The sequence below is a fragment of the Brachycentrus maculatus genome, unplaced genomic scaffold, assembly GCF_059751285.1.
Source record: "Brachycentrus maculatus isolate JH-2025_06_01 unplaced genomic scaffold, ASM5975128v1 h1tg000310l, whole genome shotgun sequence".
NCBI lineage: Eukaryota > Metazoa > Arthropoda > Insecta > Trichoptera > Brachycentridae > Brachycentrus > Brachycentrus maculatus.
The window spans coordinates 931,654-955,894 of NW_028281060.1; the positions used below are offsets into that span (position 1 = coordinate 931,654).

At 35.7% G+C, this 24,241-nt stretch overlaps 3 protein-coding genes across 8 annotated transcripts in view; 1 reads left to right on the forward strand and 2 right to left on the reverse strand.

Annotated features, from left to right (window-relative positions):
* The window catches only part of LOC148304643 (ectonucleoside triphosphate diphosphohydrolase 5-like), a 19,971-nt gene extending 15,363 nt beyond the window's left edge, over positions 1-4,608 (reverse strand). The window contains exons 1-2 of one of the 2 annotated variants that reach the window (XM_088267983.1): positions 4,392-4,608; positions 2,869-2,986 (exon numbers count right to left, since the gene is read on the reverse strand). In XM_088267983.1, the coding sequence (XP_088124109.1) occupies positions 2,869-2,986; positions 4,392-4,415 (142 nt within the window). In that variant the 5' untranslated portion in view covers positions 4,416-4,608. Of the gene's footprint in view, positions 1-2,868; positions 2,987-3,980; positions 4,220-4,391 lie in introns of those variants that run through there. The other variant, XM_088267982.1, reaches the window with a different exon arrangement.
* On the forward strand, positions 3,902-12,026 carry l(2)k10201 (zinc finger protein 511 lethal (2) k10201). Of its 5 annotated transcripts, none has more exons than XM_088267988.1 (5): positions 3,902-3,992; positions 8,081-8,240; positions 9,095-9,174; positions 10,312-10,430; positions 11,200-12,026. In XM_088267988.1, exons 2-5 carry the CDS (start codon positions 8,083-8,085, stop codon positions 11,569-11,571), a joined length of 729 nt encoding a protein of 242 aa, XP_088124114.1. In that variant the 5' UTR covers positions 3,902-3,992; positions 8,081-8,082; the 3' UTR covers positions 11,572-12,026. The 5 variants fall into 5 exon arrangements, with proteins under 5 accessions (XP_088124114.1, XP_088124115.1, XP_088124111.1 ...); XM_088267989.1 differs by having other exon boundaries at positions 3,924-3,986; XM_088267985.1 differs by lacking the exon at positions 3,902-3,992 and adding an exon at positions 4,117-4,325.
* Positions 12,022-24,098, reverse strand: LOC148304646 (phosphoglycerate mutase 2-like). The gene is made up of 5 exons (XM_088267984.1): positions 23,910-24,098; positions 21,229-21,461; positions 19,907-20,098; positions 19,009-19,081; positions 12,022-13,966 (listed from the first exon to the last, which is right to left on the reverse strand). The coding sequence occupies exons 1-5, from the start codon at positions 24,007-24,009 to the stop codon at positions 13,800-13,802; spliced, it is 765 nt and encodes a 254-aa protein (XP_088124110.1). The 5' UTR covers positions 24,010-24,098; the 3' UTR covers positions 12,022-13,799.
* Positions 24,099-24,241: the final 143 nt, after the last annotated feature.

The following is a 24,241-nucleotide window of genomic DNA, read 5'->3' on the forward strand; positions in this document are numbered from 1 at the left end:
AAAAACATTTTCAGTGTCCAAATACTTGTGCACAAATCTGAGTTCCTCCAGGAATTATTTTCACATTTTTGTCAACTCAACATAGATGGAGAAGAATATGGAAGTCTGGGTGTTTACAGGTTTTCTGACTTTATGAATTATGATATGCTATATCCTGTCATAGGCTACATGTGAATAAAAGGGTCTCAGCTGAATAGAGCTTACTTAATCCAAACAAATGGCTCTAGTGAACTCACACATACAGCGTCATAAGATTAACAATATATGTAGGAGTTCCAAAAATTAATTTAATAATTGATAATAAAAAGTAATTCCAAATTCCTCCACAAAGGTACCAAATGAATATTTTTTTTAAACTTTTATTATATTTTAAGACTGAATAAAAGTTTTTGATATTGACATCTCAACATAGATAAAGGATTATGGAAGTCTGGATACATATGTACGACTTGTCATAGGCTGAAATTTGAGTAGTGTGGTTGTCAATAATGGGTAGAATGGTGAATGTTGCATGTGTGTAAAGTGATCACTCAACCAGCCTTTGACAGATTTTTTAATAATATGAAAATAATAACAATATCTCATAGCTGGAGCAGGAATATAAACTAACAACCCGATAATGAGGTTTCCCTTGTCTCATATCTTTCTTACTTACTGGAAAAATTATCTGAAGTATGCAAAATAAAAACAATACTAACATCTGCGGTAATATAAACCATATCATTACACAAGTGCCAACACCTGTGTACACCAAATAAAGAAATTATAAATTTAAATTATGTAACTAAACACAGGATAAGAGAAATATGCGAGATCCAAGACGTTGTTAGGTTGGGAATACAACGGAGAAGACAATGGTATCGCGATGTGAGGAGAATGGAACCATCCAGACTGCTTCACATTGCACTGCACGACTCAGGAGCAGACCACCAAAGAGACGGATCGATAGCTGGGAATCAACATCGCAGGAGGCTAATCCCTCTTAAAATCAGGCCACAAGGCTTACACCAAGCAGAAGAAGGAGAAGAACTAAACACAATATTGACACATCTAATGAGGAGGGTCGGTCGAGCGTAAGTTAATGGGTGACTTGGACGTATTCCGCTAACGTAACAAAAAAAGCATATAAATCTGTATAATTTTGCAAAAGCATATAAATCATTAAAACATTTCAAATGTTCTCAATAAAAAAAGAAGAAATATAAACACTCACCATATCATCATATGACAATGATTTTCTGAGGGAGTGCATTTCAACAGCATTCACTTTGCTATATAATAAAGTTTATATAAAAAATAACTAAGTTAATATGATAAGTGGAGAAACCCTGATTTGTGAACAAGGATTTTGACACACCCAAAATGGTGATAAAATAACTGGTCAAATTATAAACTGCATAAAAAAATTAAAAATCATGTTTTCAGACGTCTCCTAGTATGTAAAATAATCCAGTTAGGCCTCTGCTAAATAAAAGTTTTCTCAAAAAAACCATAGATGCTGCCGCAAGCTCAAAGATGAAGTGACACGAGATTTATTACATATGTATATGAGTTCCAAAAATTTGAGTAGTGTGGTTATCAATCATGGTTAGAATGGTGAATGTGACACGTGTGTAAAGTTTGATCACTTGACAACCTATGACATGTCATAAGCCGAAACATCCATATTCTTCTTCATCTATTGAGATGTCAACATATTTAAATGTCAATTTAAATTCAACATAATAAGTAGCTGTTTTTTTTATTATTTTATTTCTAATCATAATATTCAAACTTAACAAATTAAGTACCTATTGTATAGGTTATTAACTCACGAATTAACTGCACATGACTGCAAAGTCATAACTTTTTTTTATGATCATATATTTATGAAAAAATAATTTGTTTTATAGGCTTCATCACGAAATCATTTTATTTAATTGCAATATGGCAACATTTGTGTATTGAAGAAGAATGGTTTTAAAAATGGGAAGAAGCCAGTTATAGCAGCAATTTATAATTTGAGTGTGGTACCGTAAAACGGGGCTATTTGAACTTTGATGTGTTACTTGAGCCCAGTACAAAAAAAATATTTAGATCGTTGTATCGATCGAAGTATCGCGACAATAAGTGTCACCTGTCAGGGAAACAATGAATCATGTCGATACGTTCATTATTATAGACCAAATACAGATTTAAATATTTTTTTGTACTGGGCTCAAGGAACACATCGAGTTCAAGTAGCCCCATTCTACGGTATATATTTGTTTTGTCCGTGTGTCGTATTTAAAAATGTTTTTTTATAAAATTTTACATATTATTTCTCTAGATTATATTTCTTTCTGTCAGTTTATACATTTTGAAGTTTTTTCTCCTATTTATTTATCTCCAATAAAAAAAAGAAAGGATGATTTGAGATAGTTTGGAAATGTGGAATGAATGAGTGAAGAAAGAACAGTAAAATAAATATATTAGGCGAATGTAGTAGAAATAAGAGCAGAGAATGATCAAGGAAAACTTAGCGTGATCAAATATTTCATGTACTTGAAAGTGGTCAGTTCAGAAGTTGGAATAATAGGCGGATATGTACGAGGAGATGCATGAATGTGGAAGTGGTGAAGATTGTTTGCTAGCCCTGCAGGGAAGCGGTGTGGCGGTTAGTTAGTAAACAAAAATTGAGCAATATAAAGGTGGAGACTGACTGAAGCATTTCGTAGTAACGTGTTAACACGTTACGATGCGAGCATTCGTACAGTCAGTACACCAAGCCGAGCGCTCCATCCATAGTTTCTGATGGTCTGTGATGCTCGCCGCGAGCGATGTTACGACGAAATACTCCGGTCAGTCTCCACCTTAAGGATAATAATGAGTTTTTTTTAATGTACTTACTTAAAAATACAATTACGGAGACAAAAGATGTAAGTACAAATAATCGCCGCAGTTTCGCAGGAGGCTTTGGTTTTCTCTGGTATTTCTTCCCTCCATTGTCGCTGTCGACATCCTTTAGCTGTAAAAACGAGACAAATTAGTTGCCAGGTATTAAATAAATGTCTTCCACCGTAGTGTATTGGTCGCACGCTCGGCTACCGTACTGGAGATCCCGGGTTTGATTTCCAGGGGTGGGCAATTAAACATAAGTGATTTTTCACTCTAATATTTATTTAATATTACCCTGGGCTGGTACTGAAGCGGAGAGCTGATCACCTTTGATTCATGTGTTAACACATGAATCAAAGTTATTATTATGAATCAAACATCATATTATTGCTGTTTGATTCATAATAATATGCCGCAAATACCTTTGCGACTTCTACGAGGATATCGTTGTCGTACAGGAGAAAGTGACCAACTACCAAAACGTGAAATGTTCAGGAGGGTCATTTAAGTTACTTTTGCTTGGCAAGAAAATAAACACCAATGCAGTTAGTCATTTTTAACAAATCAATATACTATACTTCCAAGTTTTAAATCCTTTTGGATATTTTTCGTGGCAATATTAAGCTAGTAAAATATCAAATAGTCAATGATCACGCTTTGGCAAAAAATGCACTTGGTCACTTTCTCCTGCATGACTACGATATGGGCTGTTCAACGTATGAAAAGCAGGAGAGGGTGGCGCTAATAGACCGGAATGGCAAAGGAGGTGTCATTTGTTGCTGCAAACCAATCCACAAGATTGAGACCGCAGAGAGAGAATTCATAATTGGCTTGCGATTGTATGTCAACAATACATTGTCTATTCAAACATGGTAATTCCAAAAATACACTTAAAAATACTATAATACATTTGAATTTCTAGTTGTAGATTTCCAAGACGTAGATTTTACAAAAAAATCGTAAGCGTAGGAACCTACTTTATGACAAGAATTTAAATGGATTTTTGTGAATTTTTATTTAAAAATCGAACAAAAGCGATTTTCCAAAACGTCTACGAAAAGTGACAGTCTCTTTCACATATTATTGGAGAAATGTAAATGGAAAATATTACAGTTGTAGCTCACCACAAGGTATCTGTATGTATTGAACTTTCCCATTGTACGACAGCATGCCTAAATTATATTAAATTTATCAAGAAAACACCATGTTCCTATTCACATTTCACAAACAACACGTATAATTATGTTAGGTTAGGTCGGAGACATTCGATTGTAGCTGACAGTAGCGAGTGGCGAAACGAAATGTCAAAGTCAGAAGCGACTGTCAAGCGAGACTCGACCCGAGTAAACACAAAACAGACTGCAAATTTACAATTAAATACACTCAAATAACAGTTGGCGTTGATCTATTTGCATATGTGAATAGCGTGGCCCGTATTTTTTTTACTCCCAAGACGCGGCACTTCCAAGGTAAGCGTTTTAATCCATCACGATTACTTTACGTAATGTAGGTGAAATTGAATAATTTATACATACCTTTCTTTGGCGGATTTGGTTCATATTGTACCGTTTCTTTTTCACTTTGAGTTAACGGTCGGATGGCGCTCACAACGCGAGTTTTAAGAGATTATTTAAATTTTAACTAGTCAGGTCGTGTCTTGTGACAGTTCCTCTAGAAAGACGATGCGGAACTGTGATTTTTGAGTCTCAATAGAGCTGAGTTTAGTTACTTAAGCTACGTGAACCTTGAACTGCTGTAAACTGTTATCATTATATATAACTTATTACAGCACCGCCAAGGTCTCCGTAATTACAGAAGCAAATAAAGCACACGGCGCCATCGGCAATTGTACCTCAAATGACATCGAAATCACCGAACCATTTTAAGATTATATTTATTTTTAATTAATCCGAATTTATCGCGAGTCATTGATATAAAAACATTATCTATTCGTTCCATCAAATTTATTATACAAAACATCATAGCCTCGTGTTTCAAATTATTCATTATGCATTTTAGAAAATCAAGGTGATATTTTTTTTGCCTAAATAAACTCATTTCAGTCCGTACCTGTTACTCAAGATGGTACCTACCTGCCTTGAAAATTTTATATAATAATTTTTTATACCTCAGTGTCAGACCAGCACATGTTTCTACAATGCTAATATAAATAGCGTTTTTAAAAATAAAAATCTGAGTATGTAAGTAATAATGATTCATAATAAAATGGGTGACATTAATATTATAATAATTGTCAAAATTTAGTAGGTAGAAATAAATTATGATTGTAGTGTCAAATTTTTCGACTCATTCTGAAATTAGTTTTTTGGTAAGCTGAATACAATTTATTTAAAATAAAATTTTAAAAACTTTTAACCATCAGGGGTAGGGAGAGAGAACAGAACGCCACACCAATCTGTGTTTGCAAACTATCTTCGCCTCTTTCACAATCATGCATCTCCTCATACATACCCGCCGATTATTCCGAAATATTTGACCATGCCAAGTTAATTACAATTTATTTTATTATAATTTATTTTATTACAGCTACTATTGCTACTTACTCTTATGGTACATTGGACACTGCATCAAATTGGTGCAGTGTTAATTTGATCATTTATTATATTATATGAAGGCAAGATGTTCAGTCCTGCGCTTCCAGTACCAGTCCAGGATAATATTAAATAACTATTAGAATTAAAATACACATATTTATTTTAGCCTCCCCCGGAATCGAACCTGACCACTACACTGTGGAAGCAGCCACTATTGAATTTATTTATTAGAATACAGTGAAATCGGTGTCGTCCATTCCATATAGGCAGAAAAGCAGTGCCTATCCTAACTTACCCGTGTGACATATAAAAACACAACCAGTGCCTACCCTACCTTACTAAGTAGTACTTAGCTTACCTTTCTACCTATCTCTACTGCAGTGCTTCGCAACCTTTTCCCACCTACGACACACCAAAGTTCTTCCTAGAACTCCGCGGCACACCAAAAGCTAAAATATATAGGTTAAAAATATCAGCCATAGAAAAATTATTTTGTTACAGTAATTATTTTTTTACTACATTTCGAAAAATAAACAAAATTATTAGAATTAATTTGTCACTGTGTATTAAATACATAATTAATAATTATAAAGTGTCAAATACATTAATTTGACTGCGGCACACCGGTTGCGGAGCACTGCTCTACTGCATACCCTAGTAAAAAGTACCAGCTTACCTTACTACTTACCTTTATTGCCTACCCTAGTAAGTAGTACCAGCTTACTACCTACCTCTACTGCCTTCCCTAATTATTTCTCCGTGCACGCCAGCTTACCTTACTACCTACCGTTATTGCCTACCCTAGTAAGTAGTACCAGCTTACTACCTACCTCTACTGCCTTCCCTAATTATTTCTCCGTGCACGCCACCGAGTGAAATTTCACCATTCGTTCACTTGTTTTCTCGTGAATACATCATTCAACTTTTTTTTTCAGTAAAATTTTAATTCACACATTTCGTTTATCAGTCAGTCTTGCTTGACTCTCACTTGAAAATGCGTCATTCTTTCCTGTTTTGATAATAATTCCATCTAGAATAAATGTAATGATGAGTCCGAAAAAGATTAGTGATTCTGCCGAGCCTAAACGGAAGGCAGTGAAAAAGACATCGAGCTGAAAAGAGAGCTGATAACAAAATTTGAAAGCGGAGCCACGAGTTTGATGGTTAAGACTCTTTTTTTGGCCTATGCTTCAAAATTAGGTGATCTTTTTGACATTCTACCAACATATGAGATTACAAATACAATGCTTCAGAGTATAAATTATAAACAAAGAAATTCATTTACAACATTTTGAGTGTGTCCAAATACTTGTTCACAAAATCTGGATTGTCTCCAATTATAGGAGTTATTTTTCATATTATTTTTTGACATCTCCACTTAGGTGTGTAAAGTGACCATCAAAGAGATGGATCGACATCGCAGGAGGCTAATCCCTTTTAAAAAGCCTTTCCGTTGTGAGTCTGAACCCTTGTTTCGTAGGGCAAATATTTTGAATGTAAGACAGATTTTCATTAAGTCAATTTTAGAGGACTTGCACAAAAACAAAGAGCCATACGTCATTAACCACACTAAAAGCACAAGATCAAAAACTGAAGGCAAAATAAATATTCCTCGTGTGAGATCTTCGTTTGCCCAAAGACATTCTAATTTTATAGGCCCTAAAATTTATAATATGCTCCCACAAGAAATATTATGTTCAGTTGGAAATAAATTCAAAATGCACACAAAAGAATGGCTCCTAAAAATTGGAAGATCCCAGCTGGAGCAGCAAATAAAAGTTTGTGTGTGATTAATCTATGTGTCAGTGTTTTATAATTATATAATCCTATTTTCTAATCCTATTTTCTAATTTTATAATATTACTCCTTTAGATTTTACTTTTCTTTTAGTTCAACTCTCTATTTGCTTTCTTTTTATAATTATTATTTCATATTATTTCAGTCTTACCACCTTTATATTATCATTAAAATATATATAAAGCTGTATTATAAAAAGAATAAGCATACCCTGCCTACCTCAGAACAGGTATCTCCAAATACCTAGTGAGGATAGACAGTGTCCAATAAAAAAAAATAAAAATAAATATATGTTTATATATAAATATGTATAACTTAAGTACAAAATTATATTAAATAATAAACGCTGTTCTGCAGCACTGAACCTGAAAAACAGGCTTCAAGGCCTACACCAAGTAGAAGACGATATGGTGTACAAAATACATATACATCACCGCTGCAGACGGAAGATTTTAGTGATCAGTTATATATTTTTTTATATTTCAAGTGACAGAAGATGGGACTATTGCTTTCTGCATCACTCATGCGAAATGTCACTGGAGCATTTTTTTCACAATCTATTTCAATTGTTATGTAAATCATTCGAATTGAGAGGTTTTTTTAAAAATTAAAATGGAATAACTCGCAAAGCGTCTATTTGAGATGCTTGTCTGCAGGTAGGATAGTAAGGATAGGGAAGGTAAATGTGAAAAATACATCACACATACCCAGACCAATTGAAAATAAATATTTCTTGAATTCATTTTGCAATTGGCAGGAATCAAACCAGCAACGCCAGTTGTGCAGACTAGCGTCTACCCAACTACGCAACGGCGCCTGTCCAATTTAAGTCATTATAATCATTACAATCATGTATAAATCATTATTTTCAGTAATGGAGGGTCTGAATCTGTTAATCGAAGAGCTGAAGTCTCAGGGAGTAGGAATACGGCCCTACAACGATGACTTCTTCGCGGATAATAAACTCTACGCTCACTTGGAGAAGCGTTTGGGATTCACGGACATAGATGATGAAGGATTGTGTCATTCTTTGTAAGCATCTTTTCTTTTAACACATTTCATATGGATATTTTTTAAGCCTGCGGACTGCTGGCAATGGGATTTCATAATTATGTACATAAAGTTATGACTTTAACAAAGAAATTTGTATATAATATTCATGTAAAAACATTGGAAAATTCCTTCTTTTCTGCCTTTGAAATGAGGCCGGCGCAGAAGGTAAAAATACCCTTCCCGTCCTTAGTATTAATCAACCGAACGGATAGAAATACCTTTTCCGTCTGAAGTGTGTTAATATCCCTCTTCCCCTATTACAGTAAACTCCCAATTATCCTAATCAATTGGGACCGGACCTTGTATCGGATGATTGAAAATTCGGATAGTTAGATTTTTTCCAAAAAAAGTTTTTAAAAAAAAATTAATTAACTGTGTATGATAAAAATGGGAGAAAAGAAAATGAGCTTTTCATGAATTAAATTAAGCAAAATAGGGGTCTCTGCTAAATGGAAAATCTTCTCAATCCAACATTGATGGCTGTAGTGAACTCATATGTACTGTGTCATGAGATTGATCAATATATCCAGGAGTTCTGAAAATTTGAGTAGTGTGGTTTTCAATTATGGGTAGAATGGTGAATGTTGCATGTGTGTAAAGTGATCACTTGACCAGCCTATGATAGTTCATAAGTCCTGTGAATACCCAGACCCCTACATTCTTCTTCCTCTATGTTGAGATATCAAAAAGCACATGCATTTGTTCAGGAGAATGAATTAACATAAAAAAATTTAGAGATTTCTATTTGACCAGTTAATTATCAATAATTTTATTATTATTATCCCTAAGGATTTTTTTTTTCATTTTACAAATTTTAAATAATATTTTTGCAGGCTGGATATTGCCTGCCATATTCCCGGATGCTTATCAAGATTTGATACATTGCTGCGCTACGAAGCTCATTATAACACAGGTACAAATATCACTTTTTTTTTTGCTTTTAAATTATATAATTGATTTTTATAATAGACACTGTCTGTCCTATATCGCTCACTCCTTTCAACAACGTCATAAATCAAAAACCGTCAATTTTCAGTTGTGCATGTTTTCGGAATGCCCAGAAAATGTACTATATCCCAGCAAAAGCAGCAATTTTTTAACTTAATATTTACCCACTACAGGGCAGGAAGTGTTGTTTGTAGAAAATGTATTGTTTAGTTATTTTTTTAAATAAACAAAATATTTTTCAAATGGAGAAAAAACCTTCAGGTTTTACCTAAAAAGATCTGTTGCACAGTAAAAAGTTCAATAAGTGGCTTGATATTCATTTTTAATACATTGTATTTTACTTTTAAACTTTAAAAACATTCTCCTGAAAAATCAAGTTTTTTGATTTATGACGTTCTTGAAAGGAGTGAGCGGTATGTTGTATTAGTTCATACAGCACACTATTTAATTTTTACACTTTTTTTTATTACAAAAACATTAAGACTAAATAGCACACTAAATAAAAATCGGAAAACATAAACCCATTTTTTTTTTAAATTGTGATTATTACATTTCATTATGAAATCAGTACCGTATAACGGGGCTACAAAAAAATATTTAAATCTGTATTTGGTCCACAATAATGAAAGTATCGACATGATTCATTGTTTCCCTGACAGGTGACACTTATTGTCTCGATACTTCGATCGATACCACAATCTAAATATTTTTTTTATCCTGGGCTCAAGTAACACATCAAAGTTCAAGTAGCCCCGTTCTACAGTAACCGAAATAAACTTATTTATGTCATTTTTATGAATAAAGTTACTGTCATTCAGTTTTAATGTAAAAAATAATCACTTCAAAGACAAACCGGCGAATCGCTGGCTTGAGTTTGCGTAATTGTGAGAATTATTTCCAGTACATGGGGTAGAAAAACCGACTAATCGGTGTTTGGTCGTTTTTCTAGTCAGAGTTTGGTAGTTAATGTGTTAAGAGCAGATGAAGGTTCCATTTGGTTGGTCCACCTTGCGGAAGACCCCTTGAGAACTTGCCCTCAACTATCTCTGATACTAGCAACTTGACAATTTCTCCGCTTTATAATGTGCGTGTATATTTTCAGCTCACAGATATCTGTGTTGCGTATGCAAGAAGAACCTTCCCAGTGCGCATCTGCTAGACCTCCACTGTGCGGAATCTCACGACTCCTTTTTTGCAGTTCAGGCCGAGCGAGGAGCAGCCGTAAGTCCAAGTTATATGATCAACTAGCATTTTTTAACTCTGTATTAGACCAAGGGGAACCTTTTCATTTCTAAAGGCCACATTTATTTATCTAATGCTGCCTCATGTTTAATCAAAGATTCAACATGGGGCAGCGTTTTATAAAAATTTCAAGTCAATCCATCGACTGCTTTTCAAGTTTTGCGGACACAAATATACGAAAGCTTAATTTTAAAATAAAGATATATTTAACACATTGTTTGCGAGAAATGCTTAAAAGCGTATTTTACATACTGTTAGTAGAGAGCGGGAGATGCTTATAAGTATTCTATTTTATTACTTTTGGTAGAGTGCGAGAGACACCAAAAAACATTGTACAGATCAGAATTGGGTTTGCGGTTTCTTGTGATCGGTATACTGAGGGTCGGGCGGCAGACTCTGAGTATAATTAGGGTCGGGGTTGGTGAAAACACTGCCTGATAGTAATGTGTTAATTTTTTTAAAAGCTAAACTGGCAGTACACTATAAAGTCGTGGTACCAACACTATTATATGGAAGTGAAGTGTGGAGTTGGCTGAAGAATAAAAGTAGACTGAATACATTCGAAATGTGATCTCTCAGACGAATGTACAGCAAAACGATGTATGATAGATGTTCAAATGGTGAAATAAGTTATCAATCGACAATTATCAAATATCCAATATTGTTCTTAATTTTTCAAAGTAAGCAGACTCGAACGATCTTTTGCTTTGATGGATGTCATATTTACATTTTTTTTCTTAACTTTCAGTATTGCTGTTATATACAACAGTGCACCGTCAAGTTCCTTAATCCAGAGGAAAGAAGAAAGCACTGCATCGACGTTCACAAATTCCCCCCAGACTTCAGGTTCGATGCCTTGCGGCAACACAAGAAGAGGGAAAAACCGCCGAGGAAAAACAAAACCCCCAAAAAGTTCTCGCCCTCCAGTTCTCTTGAGGAGATGGTTACTGAAGAAATCCCCGCGTCTTGCAGTAACTCTTATATCCCTATTAAGCATTTTAATTTCGGACATTCGAAAAATAGGGGATTTTTACCAATCCCCAAAGACAATACGGGAAAAAGTGCTTTAGAATCGGAGGATATGTTTGTAGATCTAAAAGCCAGTCTTCCAGAATGTTAAAATAAGCCTTTTTATTGTTGTTACATGAATCCAGAACTATCCTAAGTCAATTACGTTTTTATTCATGCAGTGTATTCTGACACATTTGGTCCAATATACAAATTGTCCGCCTCTGTAATGTAATGGTCAGCACGCTGGGCTACCGTACCGCCGGTCCCGGGTTTGATTCCCAGGGGGGTTCAAATAAATAAAACTGATTTTTTCACTCTTAATATTTATTTAATATTGCCCTAGACTGGTACCTGAAGCAGAGGGCTGATCACCTTTCCTTCATGTGTTGAAGATCACGATAACACTGCGTTTATATGATTCAGTGCCCTATGCACCATCGGGGAAAAGATCTTTAAGGTTTTGAAGAAGAAGAATACATACATAAGATTGCAGACTACTGTGTGTGCTAGTGTAACATTGCCATGTTTTTTTTGGATTTTTATAATAAAAAGAAATAAATTGTTTATAATATTGTTTTATTGATTTCGAACGCATGATATATTCTCTTACAACAACAAGTATTTAAACATTTCAAATAAATAATAGATCTTTTCAAATGCAATGGAATTAGCGCTACCAAAACACTAGACGAATTTCATCACAATAAATTATTATGCATACTAATTATTATTCTATTACAATAGATATTTATTTTATTTAAATATTATCACGGGAAATGTGAATTGGTGTAAGGTATATTTAAAAAAAAAAACAAAAAAACAAGTGTCGTCTCTTTAACGCCTGCATCCTAACAGTGTTGCTGTACGGATGTGAGTCGTGGCACCTCACCAAAGCTCAAAGCAAGAAACTAGCAAGTTTTGAAAATAGATGCCTGAGGCGAATACTGGGTATAAAGTGGTATGACTTCGTCAGGAATGACGATGTGAGGAGAAGAACTCAACAGCCCCTCATACTGGAAGTCCTGAAGAGAAGAAGGTGGACATGGTTGGGACATGTCCTTAGAATGCCACCTGAGGGCATCAACCCCTCATGTCTCTTCTTCCAACCCCGAGGATTCCGGCGCCTCGGAAGGCCGCTGACGACCATTCGCCGACTATACTCAGCGGAACTTCGAGACGCCGGACTGACCTGGGAGGAAGCCAAGGAGATGGCGCGTGACAGAGTGACTTGGAGACGACTCGTGTTGGCCATATGTTCCACCTAGGGAGCGAACATGGAAGAAGAAGAAGAAGAAGAATATTTAAAAACTTTAACCTTTGAACCTGTCCGGGAGTAAGTTTCTGCACACAGAACTGTATGTGAGGTTATTTTCTATTTTTTTTTACTTTCTACAATTTTATATCCTAGTCAATGCTATAAGCAACATATTTTCTTGAATAAAAAATATGTACTTGCACCAGTAGGCACGATTTATATCAAAATTATCCATGTTTTATTTCATGGGTTTTCTTTGACAGCGTCATTACGATGACGTCACACAAATTATGTTTTAAGTAAAATGTCATGGATAAAATAGAAAAATAATCTCAAGTTAGGTTTTAGTGTTGAAATATGACCACAGATGGCAGTACAAGTGCCATTTTAGAGATTTATGTCACCGGGCCTTAGTTACAAAGCTCATACTCCTTTGCGGGAAGTTTAAAATCATCTGTATGAGGTACAAACCATGACTTGTATTACTAGTTTATTTTTAGTTTGTTGTAAGCTGTTGTATTCTGCATGAGAAATTAAACAAATTAATCAATACGAGAATGAAAAGCCTTCTAAGAACCACCGAAATAAAGACTCCACTACCCATTGCAGGCCTAACACTTTGTGACAGAATATGAAACTCTGAAATAAGAAGAATCTGCAATGTCGAAGATGTTGTGCGGCGGGTAAGAGTAAGAAGACGTTTCTGGAGAGAGCAAGTTGGGATCGAGTGGTGAGGATAGCAGCAGACCCACAGGAAAACCACCTAAATGATGGAAAAGTAGCTGGTCATCCACCTCCCAGGAGCGGACTTCGAGAACAACAGGACACAGTCCTAGCTGAAGAAGAAGAATGTAACAATTTTTCTAAAAACTCTTCTTAATTTATTATTTATTTGTGCCTTACATCAATTCATATACCCGCTGATAAATTGTGTTTAAATTTTAAACATAATACATAATTTTATTTAAGTTCAACGAACTTTTGATTCCGCTAATGCTTTAAGGTTAGGTTTGTGAATTTTATAATATGACTTGGGCGATTAGACCGAGGGTATCTGCGACTGAAGTATTCTCGTGACGTGTTCACTTGGCCTTTCCTTGGGCTGCGACGGCGGCCATGGCCTTCTTGACGGTTTCCTCGTCACCAAGGAATTGCATGGAGACCACTGGCTTGAAGTTCTCATCAAGTTCGTACACGAAGGGTATTCCGGTCGGAAGGTTCAGTTCCATGATGGCCTCGTCACTCATGTCTGGGAAGAAAAGATATATGTATATTAACCACACACCGGGTTATTTTCAGACATATTTTATATAAACAAGCAAAAAATCACAAAGTTTGTTGTGACAAAATATTGTCAGGTATGAAACCTCACAAAAATTTGTCAGTGTATCCGGTACGCATTAAATATTTTTGGAGCAGATATCTGTTCTCGTGCGTAGGTCATATGGGTTAGCGCAGAATGGTGACATTCCTGTACACAGGACCAACCTGCCAATGGTTTTGCCTGTAGGAAGAGCTACCGCTATGTTGAACAATATCACATTGGATATTGATCTGTTCCATGTGTCTGAAGGAGTCTTCCGAAGCGGGATTCTTCTTCACATTTAACAAGAATCTTCTTGCTTACTTTTTAAATCGTTTATTTTTAAATGTATATGCTTTAAATGTTAGTTTGTAATGTATATATGTATTAATTATTGAATAAATTGAAGTTGAAATTGAAAATTTAAAAAGAAAAACCGCGTGAATTATGTACGTTCGTATGTGCAGGGCGGTTTATTTATTTTATTTTATTTTATTTACTTTTAAATTCTTTTGCATTATACAAACATGACATACATTCAAATACAAAAAAATATTAATAAAATATAAATATGTACAAAAAAATATCCCAGAAAGGCATGGCCTGTGTGTGGGTATACAAAATAATTTAGGTCATAGTAAAGGGCACTGGCAAGAATACAATAGGTATTATAAGTAGAACTAGAATAATAGTGTTAATATAAAATACAAAAAATACTTGACTATCAGAAAACCAAAAAAAAACAAAAAAAGTTTTTTTTTTTTAAAATAAAATTAAAAACATAAAGATGAAAAAGCATGCAAGTTAGCAAGCATGTACTACATGAGTGATACGTCTACAAGAAAAAGGAGCTTAAATCTGTCTCTTCAATAAATAATCTAAGCAAAATTTTAAATCTACACAAACTTAGGTAATTAACATCTAACAAATAGTCTTTGTGGAATAAATTGAACAGTTTTGGAGCTATGAAAAATGCTATAGTTAAATAACAAATTGCTTCATCATCATCACTATATCATTTCAGTCTTTTGTCTTGTGTACAAAATCAAAATCAGTTATTACTGTCATTTTAATTTGCCATGATGTTTGGCTGACGGCTTAAGCTTGACGTCGCCCACCTTATCAAGCTGATATGCCTTGGGAATATTAGAAGGAGGGGTAGGGAGATGAAAGAAAATTCAGCACAAAAAATATACTTAAATTGATTTAATTAAAAATATAAAAATTATACGAAAGTGACTTTAACTTAAACTAATCTTAAATTGCTATCTTAAATTAGCTTAAAATTAATTAACCCTATCTTAAATTAAACTTATTCTAACCTTTGGTGGAAAAGATGCGCCGTGATGATGAGGTGGCCGTGATCCTTTGTGAAAAAGCTGCGCCGTTGGATGCTGGGATGAGGTTCTTCTTATGACGGGGCGCCGTGCGATGATTCTTGCTTCTTATCTTCTTCTTCTCCTAGTAGAGCTTCAGCTCTTAATTTGAGGCTTATGACCCGGCGTGGGTCTGCTTTTGATACTCCGGATGAGTAACTCCCTTTTTTCTATCTTCTCTCTCCCTGTGTAGAGCTCCCGCTCTTCTCCTCACTTAAGTCTTAAAACCTGGTGTAGGTATGCTTCTTCTAACTGATTTCTCCCGACTGCTCGATCCCCCTGATCTCTCCCGACTGCAGCTTACAACTCCTCGATCCCACTGATTTCCCGGATGCTCCTTCCAACTCATCTTCTTCTCTGTGTCTTCTGGCTGACCAGCCGTCCGACTGGTCGATCTCCTCTTACGACTTACTCCCTCCAACTGATCCTTCCAATTGTTGGCTTCCAAGTCACTATTCCGACCAACTCTTTTCCGGCCAACTGCCGGCTTCCAAGTCCCGGCTTCCAAGAGATTATTCCGACCAGTCCGACTGGTCGGTCTTTCCTTTTACGACTGATTCCTCCCAACTGATCCTTCCAACTGTTGGCTTCCAAGAGACGGCTTCCAAGTCCTCGACTTCCAAGTGATTATTCCGACCAGTCCGACTGGTCGGTCTTTCCTTTTACGACTGATTCCTCCCAACTGATCCTTCCAACTGTTGGCTTCCAAGAGCTAGCTTCCAAGAGATCGCTTCCAAGTCCCCGACTTCCAAGTGATTATTCCGACCAGTCCGACTGGTCGGTCTTTCCTTTTACGACTGATTCCTCCCAACTGATCCTTCCAACTGTTGGCTTCCAAGAGATTATTCCGACCAACTGCCGGCTTCCAAGAGATCGATCCCACTGATTTCTTCCCGTTATATTCAGTTTCTCTTCTTGAAGATCACGCCCTCGAAACCATTTTTCATTGGCTGACGGTGCGCTTGTATCCACCCCCAAAATTTTCAACGTCTAGACATCAATTAGCAATAATTTTATTTGCGCTATATCGTAAACAAATGATTTTACTATAATCATAAAAACCGCCGGCAAATAATCCCTTTACAGGCCAGCGGGTTGGCGACAGTTTTTTTTATGATTCAAACCTTTTAAATACATTTTAGTTTTACGACAGGTAAATTATAAAAGGTCGGAGCCACAAAAAAATATTTGAGCGCACAGATTTTTTTTTTTTTTCTAAGACTAATTAAATTAAACGATTGATAATTGATTATTTTTGCCAGGCTAGAGGAGAAACGTGGTTTCACCACGTCAATCCACCCCGCCTTGTAATGGCAAAAAAATCAATCTTCAATTAAATTATTAATATTTGTCTATTTCCTAACTTATTTACTACTTCTGTTCGTACATGGTTATACTAGTGGGTAAATATAATATTTAAACTAATTATCCCTAGATTCGGGTGGTTCAGTAACTCCCGGCGCTACGCGTAAGTCGTATACAGATTTATTTCCTCTGTCTACCAAAAATGTTCCTTGCGTTCCGATTTGCATTTGGACTTTAAATCCTATTCCTAATAAATGTATCCGGAGATCTTTCTTTATCTCATTTTCCCAAGCATCTATTTCTCTCTCTTCGTTCTCCCCTTGCTCACGCAACGTGCCGTTTCTAGTTAGAGGCATATTTTTGTTTGTTTACGGTCACGTTAATCGATCAATAAAAAAAAATCGAATTACCTAACACCACACCTGTATTGTATTAAAACAAGAGAGAGCAAAAAAATATATGTAAATGTGCATTTAAAATTAATTTGACAAAAAAAACATATGCATAAAATGTGTAAATATTTACTTTCTTTATCTTCTACAATCTCCTACCCCTTTCTCAAGGTAATCAGCTTAAAATGGGACTGTCAATAAAAAAAAAAATATGTATTCCTATACATATAAATTTTTTTGTAAGTTTTCTCAGGGTCGCGAACCTCGAAATTTACAATATTTCGATGGCCGACACGTTTTGGGCGCCAATTGACGTCGCCCACCTTATCAAGCTGATATGCCTTGGGAATATTAGAAGGAGGGGTAGGGAGATGAAAGAAAATTCAGCACAAAAAATATACTTAAATTGATTTAATTAAAAATATAAAAATTATACGAAAGTGACTTTAACTTAAACTAATCTTAAATTGCTATCTTAAATTAGCTTAAAATTAATTAACCCTATCTTAAATTAAACTTATTCTAACCTTTGGTGGAAAAGATGCGCCGTGATGATGAGGTGGCCGTGATCCTTTGTGAAAAAGCTGCGCCGTTGGATGCTGGGATGAGGTTCTTCTTATGACGGGGCGCCGTGCGATGATTCTTGCTTCTTATCTTCTTCTTCTCCTAGTAGAGCTTCAGCTCTTAATTTGAGGCTTATGACCCGGCGTGGGTCTGCTTTTGATACTCCGGATGAGTAACTCCCTTTTTTCTATCTTCTCTCTCCCTGTGTAGAGCTCCCGCTCTTCTCCTCACTTAAGTCTTAAAACCTGGTGTAGGTATGCTTCTTCTAACTGATTTCTCCCGACTGCTCGATCCCCCTGATCTCTCCCGACTGCAGCTTACAACTCCTCGATCCCACTGATTTCCCGGATGCTCCTTCCAACTCATCTTCTTCTCTGTGTCTTCTGGCTGACCAGCCGTCCGACTGGTCGATCTCCTCTTACGACTTACTCCCTCCAACTGATCCTTCCAATTGTTGGCTTCCAAGTCACTATTCCGACCAACTCTTTTCCGGCCAACTGCCGGCTTCCAAGTCCCGGCTTCCAAGAGATTATTCCGACCAGTCCGACTGGTCGGTCTTTCCTTTTACGACTGATTCCTCCCAACTGATCCTTCCAACTGTTGGCTTCCAAGAGACGGCTTCCAAGTCCTCGACTTCCAAGTGATTATTCCGACCAGTCCGACTGGTCGGTCTTTCCTTTTACGACTGATTCCTCCCAACTGATCCTTCCAACTGTTGGCTTCCAAGAGCTAGCTTCCAAGAGATCGCTTCCAAGTCCCCGACTTCCAAGTGATTATTCCGACCAGTCCGACTGGTCGGTCTTTCCTTTTACGACTGATTCCTCCCAACTGATCCTTCCAACTGTTGGCTTCCAAGAGATTATTCCGACCAACTGCCGGCTTCCAAGAGATCGATCCCACTGATTTCTTCCCGTTATATTCAGTTTCTCTTCTTGAAGATCACGCCCTCGAAACCATTTTTCATTGGCTGACGGTGCGCTTGTATCCACCCCCAAAATTTTCAACGTCTAGACATCAATTAGCAATAATTTTATTTGCGCTATATCGTAAACAAATGATTTTACTATAATCATAAAAACCGCCGGCAAATAATCCCTTTACAGGCCAGCGGGTTGGCGACAGTTTTTTTTATGATTCAAACCTTTTAAATACATTTTAGTTTTACGACAGGTAAATTATAAAAGGTCGGAGCCACAAAAAAATATTTGAGCGCACAGATTTTTTTTTTTTTTCTAAGACTAATTAAATTAAACGATTGATAATTGATTATTTTTGCCAGGCTAGAGGAGAAACGTGGTTTCACCACGTCAAGCTTTTATAATCATTAATTCAATATAAACAGAATACTCACTATCCAAGTGTTTGACGATTCCTCTTAAACTGTTTCCATGGGCAGCAATGATGATTTTCTTTCCCGCTTTCATCTGCAAAGATATATGGCATTGAGGGTTTGAAATATAAACGCATGAAGTAATAAAATAAAAATTAATATGTTAAATTACTGATTTTATGGCTCGCTTTATACATATGAAGAAATGTTGTTGATTTTTGAAAATGATTTTGTGCCTGTTAAAATCATTTATTATTTATTAAGGCCCAGTCTTCTATCAGTTTTCTTTAAGGCCGGGTAACATTTAGTGTAATTGTTTTTCTTTTCTTAAAACACCAGTTTTGTATTGAAAAAAAAAAATTCTTCGAAATAAATATATGGTTTTGAAAAGAAAAGACTTATTTAAAGGTTTTTTTTTTTTTTAAACCCTTATCCGCACCCAAATGGTGCATAGGGCACTGTGTCATATAAACGCAGTGTTATCTTTATCGTTTACACATGAAGGAAAGGTGATCAGCCCTCCGCTTCAGGTACCAGTCCATGGTAATTTTTGAATAAATATTACAGTGAAAAAATCACTAATATTTATTTTACCCCCCTTGGGAATCGAAGCCGGGACCTCCAGAACGGTAGCCGAGCGTGCTGACCATTACACTACGGAGGCGGACAAAGGTTATTTAAAATTAAAATTATTTTTTAATATAAATGTCCTAAAAAAGAAACAAATTACAATATATATGTATGTATTTGGAAAAAAAATTGAGCACAGATCACATGTGTGACTTCTCGCCCAGCCAGTCGCTTACTGAATTGGATGTATTTGCATACAGCCACAAAGTCCCCCTTAAGTGCGTCATTAAAATATCAATCCCTTTCTTCGCACGCCACATCTGACTGGGGGACGGGTCGAGAGAGATACCTGAGGGATGATGACATCGTTCCAGTAGGGCAGAGTGCGCAGGATGGTCAGCTTGAGGCTCTCGCACTTGGGGAACTCCTCCTGCTTCAGGGAGCCGGCGTAGCGGGTGTCCTTTACGATGGCGTCGAAGTACGGGTGGTCGGCGGTCATCTCCGGAGGGGGCACGTCGAAACTGCGGCGCCAGATGTGCACCTGAGGGTATTTAAAAAGAATGTTTAGATTTGTTTAGTTTTCTGCGTGAAGGGAATGGAAGGATATGTCAGAGGCTTATATCCAGCAGTGGAGGACAGAAGGCTACAAGAAGAAGAAGACTGTGTGAGGGCAACGAATCCAAGGGGCACGTGGGGTATGTCAATCGGTAGCCTGGCTCTAGGGAATTTGGTCAATATATAGTGTTTTTTTAAAAGCGGACCGCCCATTGTGTGTGCAAGAGTTTTACAAAGACAGTGATTTGGGGATTGTCTGCAATATTCAAGGGTCTTGCCATTCAAATTATGCGTCGAGCATACCTTTAAATAAAAAATGGGTCAAAAAGTTTGAATAGACCGGTGCAACACATGAAAAATCAAACTCCGGACAACCATGATCATCAAGAATGGTAGAAAACTAGGGAGTGTTAATAAGTCTATTCGGGAAGATCAAAACATTTTAATTCGTAAGCGCCCAAGTGCTTAAAATAAGCATTAATCATCATTGTACCGTATTTTACACAATGATCTAAAGCTGTATTACAATTATTTTACGTGTCTATTTATTTTTGTCTTATAAATCTGTCACAAACATACATGCACGTTCACTCTCTCATTTGCTGGTCTAATTGTAACAAAGTCTATAAAATTCAACTTTACGATATAATATGTCAAATACGTTAAAATGTTTGACCACTTTTGCACTTTTGTTCGCAGATGGTGCATGTATCGTAGCGCGTCAATCCGAGCACTGCTCGCGTTATTCGACTTGGTTGCGTTAATAACGGAACTGAGTTCATACAAGTTGACACTTATATAAATAGACAATTTTCATATTTTTTTTAAAGCATTTTATTATTATTATTTTTTTTCTTATTTAATTTAAGTTACAACAGATTAAATAATTTAATTCATTTTCTGGACATTTCTATTTTACAATCTTAAAAATAATAACGCAGCATAGTCAGATTATTCTTAGACTGGCTTAATTTTTTATAGTTTTTTTACATTTTTTAATTGCTCTTATTTTGTTTTTTTAGAACTGGACCGGATTTTTTTTTAGTGTCCCTATTGAATGTAAAATCAGTGAGGAAAAAAATACCCTCTGAGTCCTTGAGGAATACTATTAGTTACCTGTTCCTCTCCATATTTAGCTGATGTCTCTGCCTTGTTGAGGCCCGTCAGGCCTCCGTAGTGGCGTTCGTTGAGCCTCCAGGTCTTCTCCACGGGCAGGTCGGTCTGCCCCGTTTCGGCCAGCGCGGCCGCGAGGGTCTTCTGCGCCCTGGTCAGCAGCGATGTGTGCGCGATGTCGAATGTCAGGCCGGCTGCCTTGAGGGCTTTGCCAGCAGCGACCGCCTCCTCCTTGCCTGTGGACAAAATCAATCAAACGTGGCAAGTTTTTGCAGTAAGGATTGTAAGGAATGTAGGTATGTTGGGAACACAGTGGTGACAACATAGCTGCAATGTATATATATATATATATATATATATATATATATATATATATATATATATATATATATATATATATATGTATATATATGTATATATATGTGTATATATATGTGTATATATATGTATATATATGTATATATATGTATATATATGTATATATATGTATATATATGTATATATATGTATATATATGTATATATATGTATATATATGTGTATATATGTGTATATATATATATATATATATATATATATATATATATATATATATATATATATATATATATATATATATATATATATATATATATATATATATATATATATATATATATATATATATATATATATATATATATATATGTAGACGCTCGACTGCGAAACTGGCGTCGTGGGTTTGATTCCCGCCAATTGCAAAATGAATTTAAGAAAAAAATATTTTCAATTGGTCTGGGTGTTTGTAATGTATTTTTCATGTTTGCCTTCCTTATCCTTACCATGCCTGTATATTCCATACCTGCAGACAAGCCTCTCTCAAAGTAGGGGCTTTGCGGGTTATTCCTTCAATTAAAAAAATAAAAATAATAATTAAGAGCTACCTTCACTTCTTCACCTTCAAACCCTCATCCGCACCCGATGGTGCATAGCCATTATATAAACGCGGTGTTATCTTGACATATGAAAGAAGGGTGATCAGCCCTTTGCTTCAGGTACCAGTCCATAATATTTAATAAATACCAGGGTAGAGCTACCTAGTAATTTATATTTAGAATACACCAAAGTCAGAGAACTAGCAATCATTTCCTGATAATCTTCCACCATTATACCACATAACAGGGCTAAAGCACCTAACTAAGCAAAAGAGTAGCACTATTTTTTTCCAATAGCATATAAATCAACCTGTCAGGGAATGGGTTTTTATAGAGAAAGCAGTATCCGTAGTGAGTTTTTATTAAAAATAAAAAAAAATTGTTTGCAAAGACAGATTGGTGTGGCATTCTATTGTTTCTCCCTACCCTTGCGGAGAGCAGCGTGACGGTTAGTTAGTTACATACATATTGTGGGTTTACAATTTATGTAGGCTGGAATCTATTTCTCATTGCATAGCACTTATTTTATAAATTCAACTTCAAACCCCTTATCCGCACCCTAATGGTGCATAGGGCACTGTATCGCATAAATGCAGTGTTATCTTGATCGTCAACTCATGAAGAAAATGTGATCAGCCCTCCGCTTCAGATACCAGTCCAGGGTAATATTATATAAATATTAGAGTGAAAAAATCACTTTTATTTATTTGACCCTCCCCCTGGGAATTGAACCCGGGACCTCCAGAACGGTAGCCGAGCGTGCTGACCATTACACTACGGAGGCGGACAAATTGAATAAAAAAAATATTAAGGATTAATTAATATGTTTGCTATTATTTAATTGAGAGATGAAATCATATATGCAGTTCATTTCATTTAAAAAATAATAGTTTTGACCTTCGATAAAGGTCATAGTAGCTTGATAGAATAAAATAAACATATTTAGAGGTCAATCCTAAAATTACAATGCTGGCTATCATATATTTATCAATCATATGTAGGTACTAAATATAGAAATAAAAACTGCTCATCTAAATATAAAATCAAAAGTAAATTAATTGCTTGCTTGGCCAATTAAACAATTTTCCTTATAATTAAGTACCTTCTTCTTCTTCTAACCCTTATCTGCACCCAATGGCGCATAGGGCACTGCATCGTCTAGACAGTGTCATCTTGATCAATACTTACATAAAGGCACGGTGATCACTCCTGCGCTTCAGGGTCCAGCCCAGGGTAATATTAAATAAATATTGGAGTAAAAAATCACTAATATTTATTTTAACCCCCCCCCCCTGGGAATCAAACCCAGGACCTCCAGCAATGTGGCTAAACGCGTTAACCATTACACCACGGAGGCAGGCAAAAGTACCTACCATACAAATTTTTTTTTGAAAAAAGAACTGAAAATTGACTTATTCATTTGTTTTCCTCCCTCCCATTCCAAATCGTTATTTCCAAAAAATGATAAGAATACATTCAAATTTTTAAGTATATATTTCATTGTCGTGTATTTTCAATAACGTTTTGTACTACTTACAGAGTAGTATTAGATATTTGAAGATATAATCCATCAGTAAGTCATATTTTCAGAAGAAGATTCAGTAATTAATTGTTTTTGACAGGCAGTAATGCGGAAGTTATTGTGTAATACAGTCATCAATTGTAGAAAAAATATATAGAGATATATAGATAAAACTAGATACATTATCTGATCTAGTTATAATGAAAAGTGTACTCGAAAAGAACTCGAATAAAACTTTAAGTAAATTACCTTTATCGCTGAGTTCAGCATCAAACCACCCACAGAACAAGTTCTTTTGATTCCACTCGCTCTCTCCGTGACGGACCATAACAACCTTGTATTTAGCCATGTTTTATTATTGAGATTTTTTTTTTAAATTTACTATTTCGCCGGCACCGCACTAAAACTGACGGACCACTGAGACTTTTTGTGAAAACTGATCTGACTTTTCTGACCTCTAAACGTTTAAGGTCATTGTCTATTTTTGGTTGCTCAGCACAAAATTGAATAATAAGATTTTTGGAATAGTGTAATTATTTTATACATACATATTTTAATGTAATGTAATTTTTTTATTGACT

Excerpts from the sequence above, each read along its gene's own strand:
- LOC148304646 (XM_088267984.1), bottom strand. The coding sequence starts at position 24,009 with ATGGCTAAATACAAGGTTGTTATGGTCCGTCACGGAGAGAGCGAGTGG. Across the intron at positions 20,099-21,228 it reads CTAAATATGGAGAGGAACAG|GTGCACATCTGGCGCCGCAG; the intron begins GTAACTAATAGT and ends AAATACCCTCAG. Across the intron at positions 19,082-19,906 it reads ACGATGTCATCATCCCTCAG|ATGAAAGCGGGAAAGAAAAT; the intron begins GTATCTCTCTCG and ends ATATCTTTGCAG.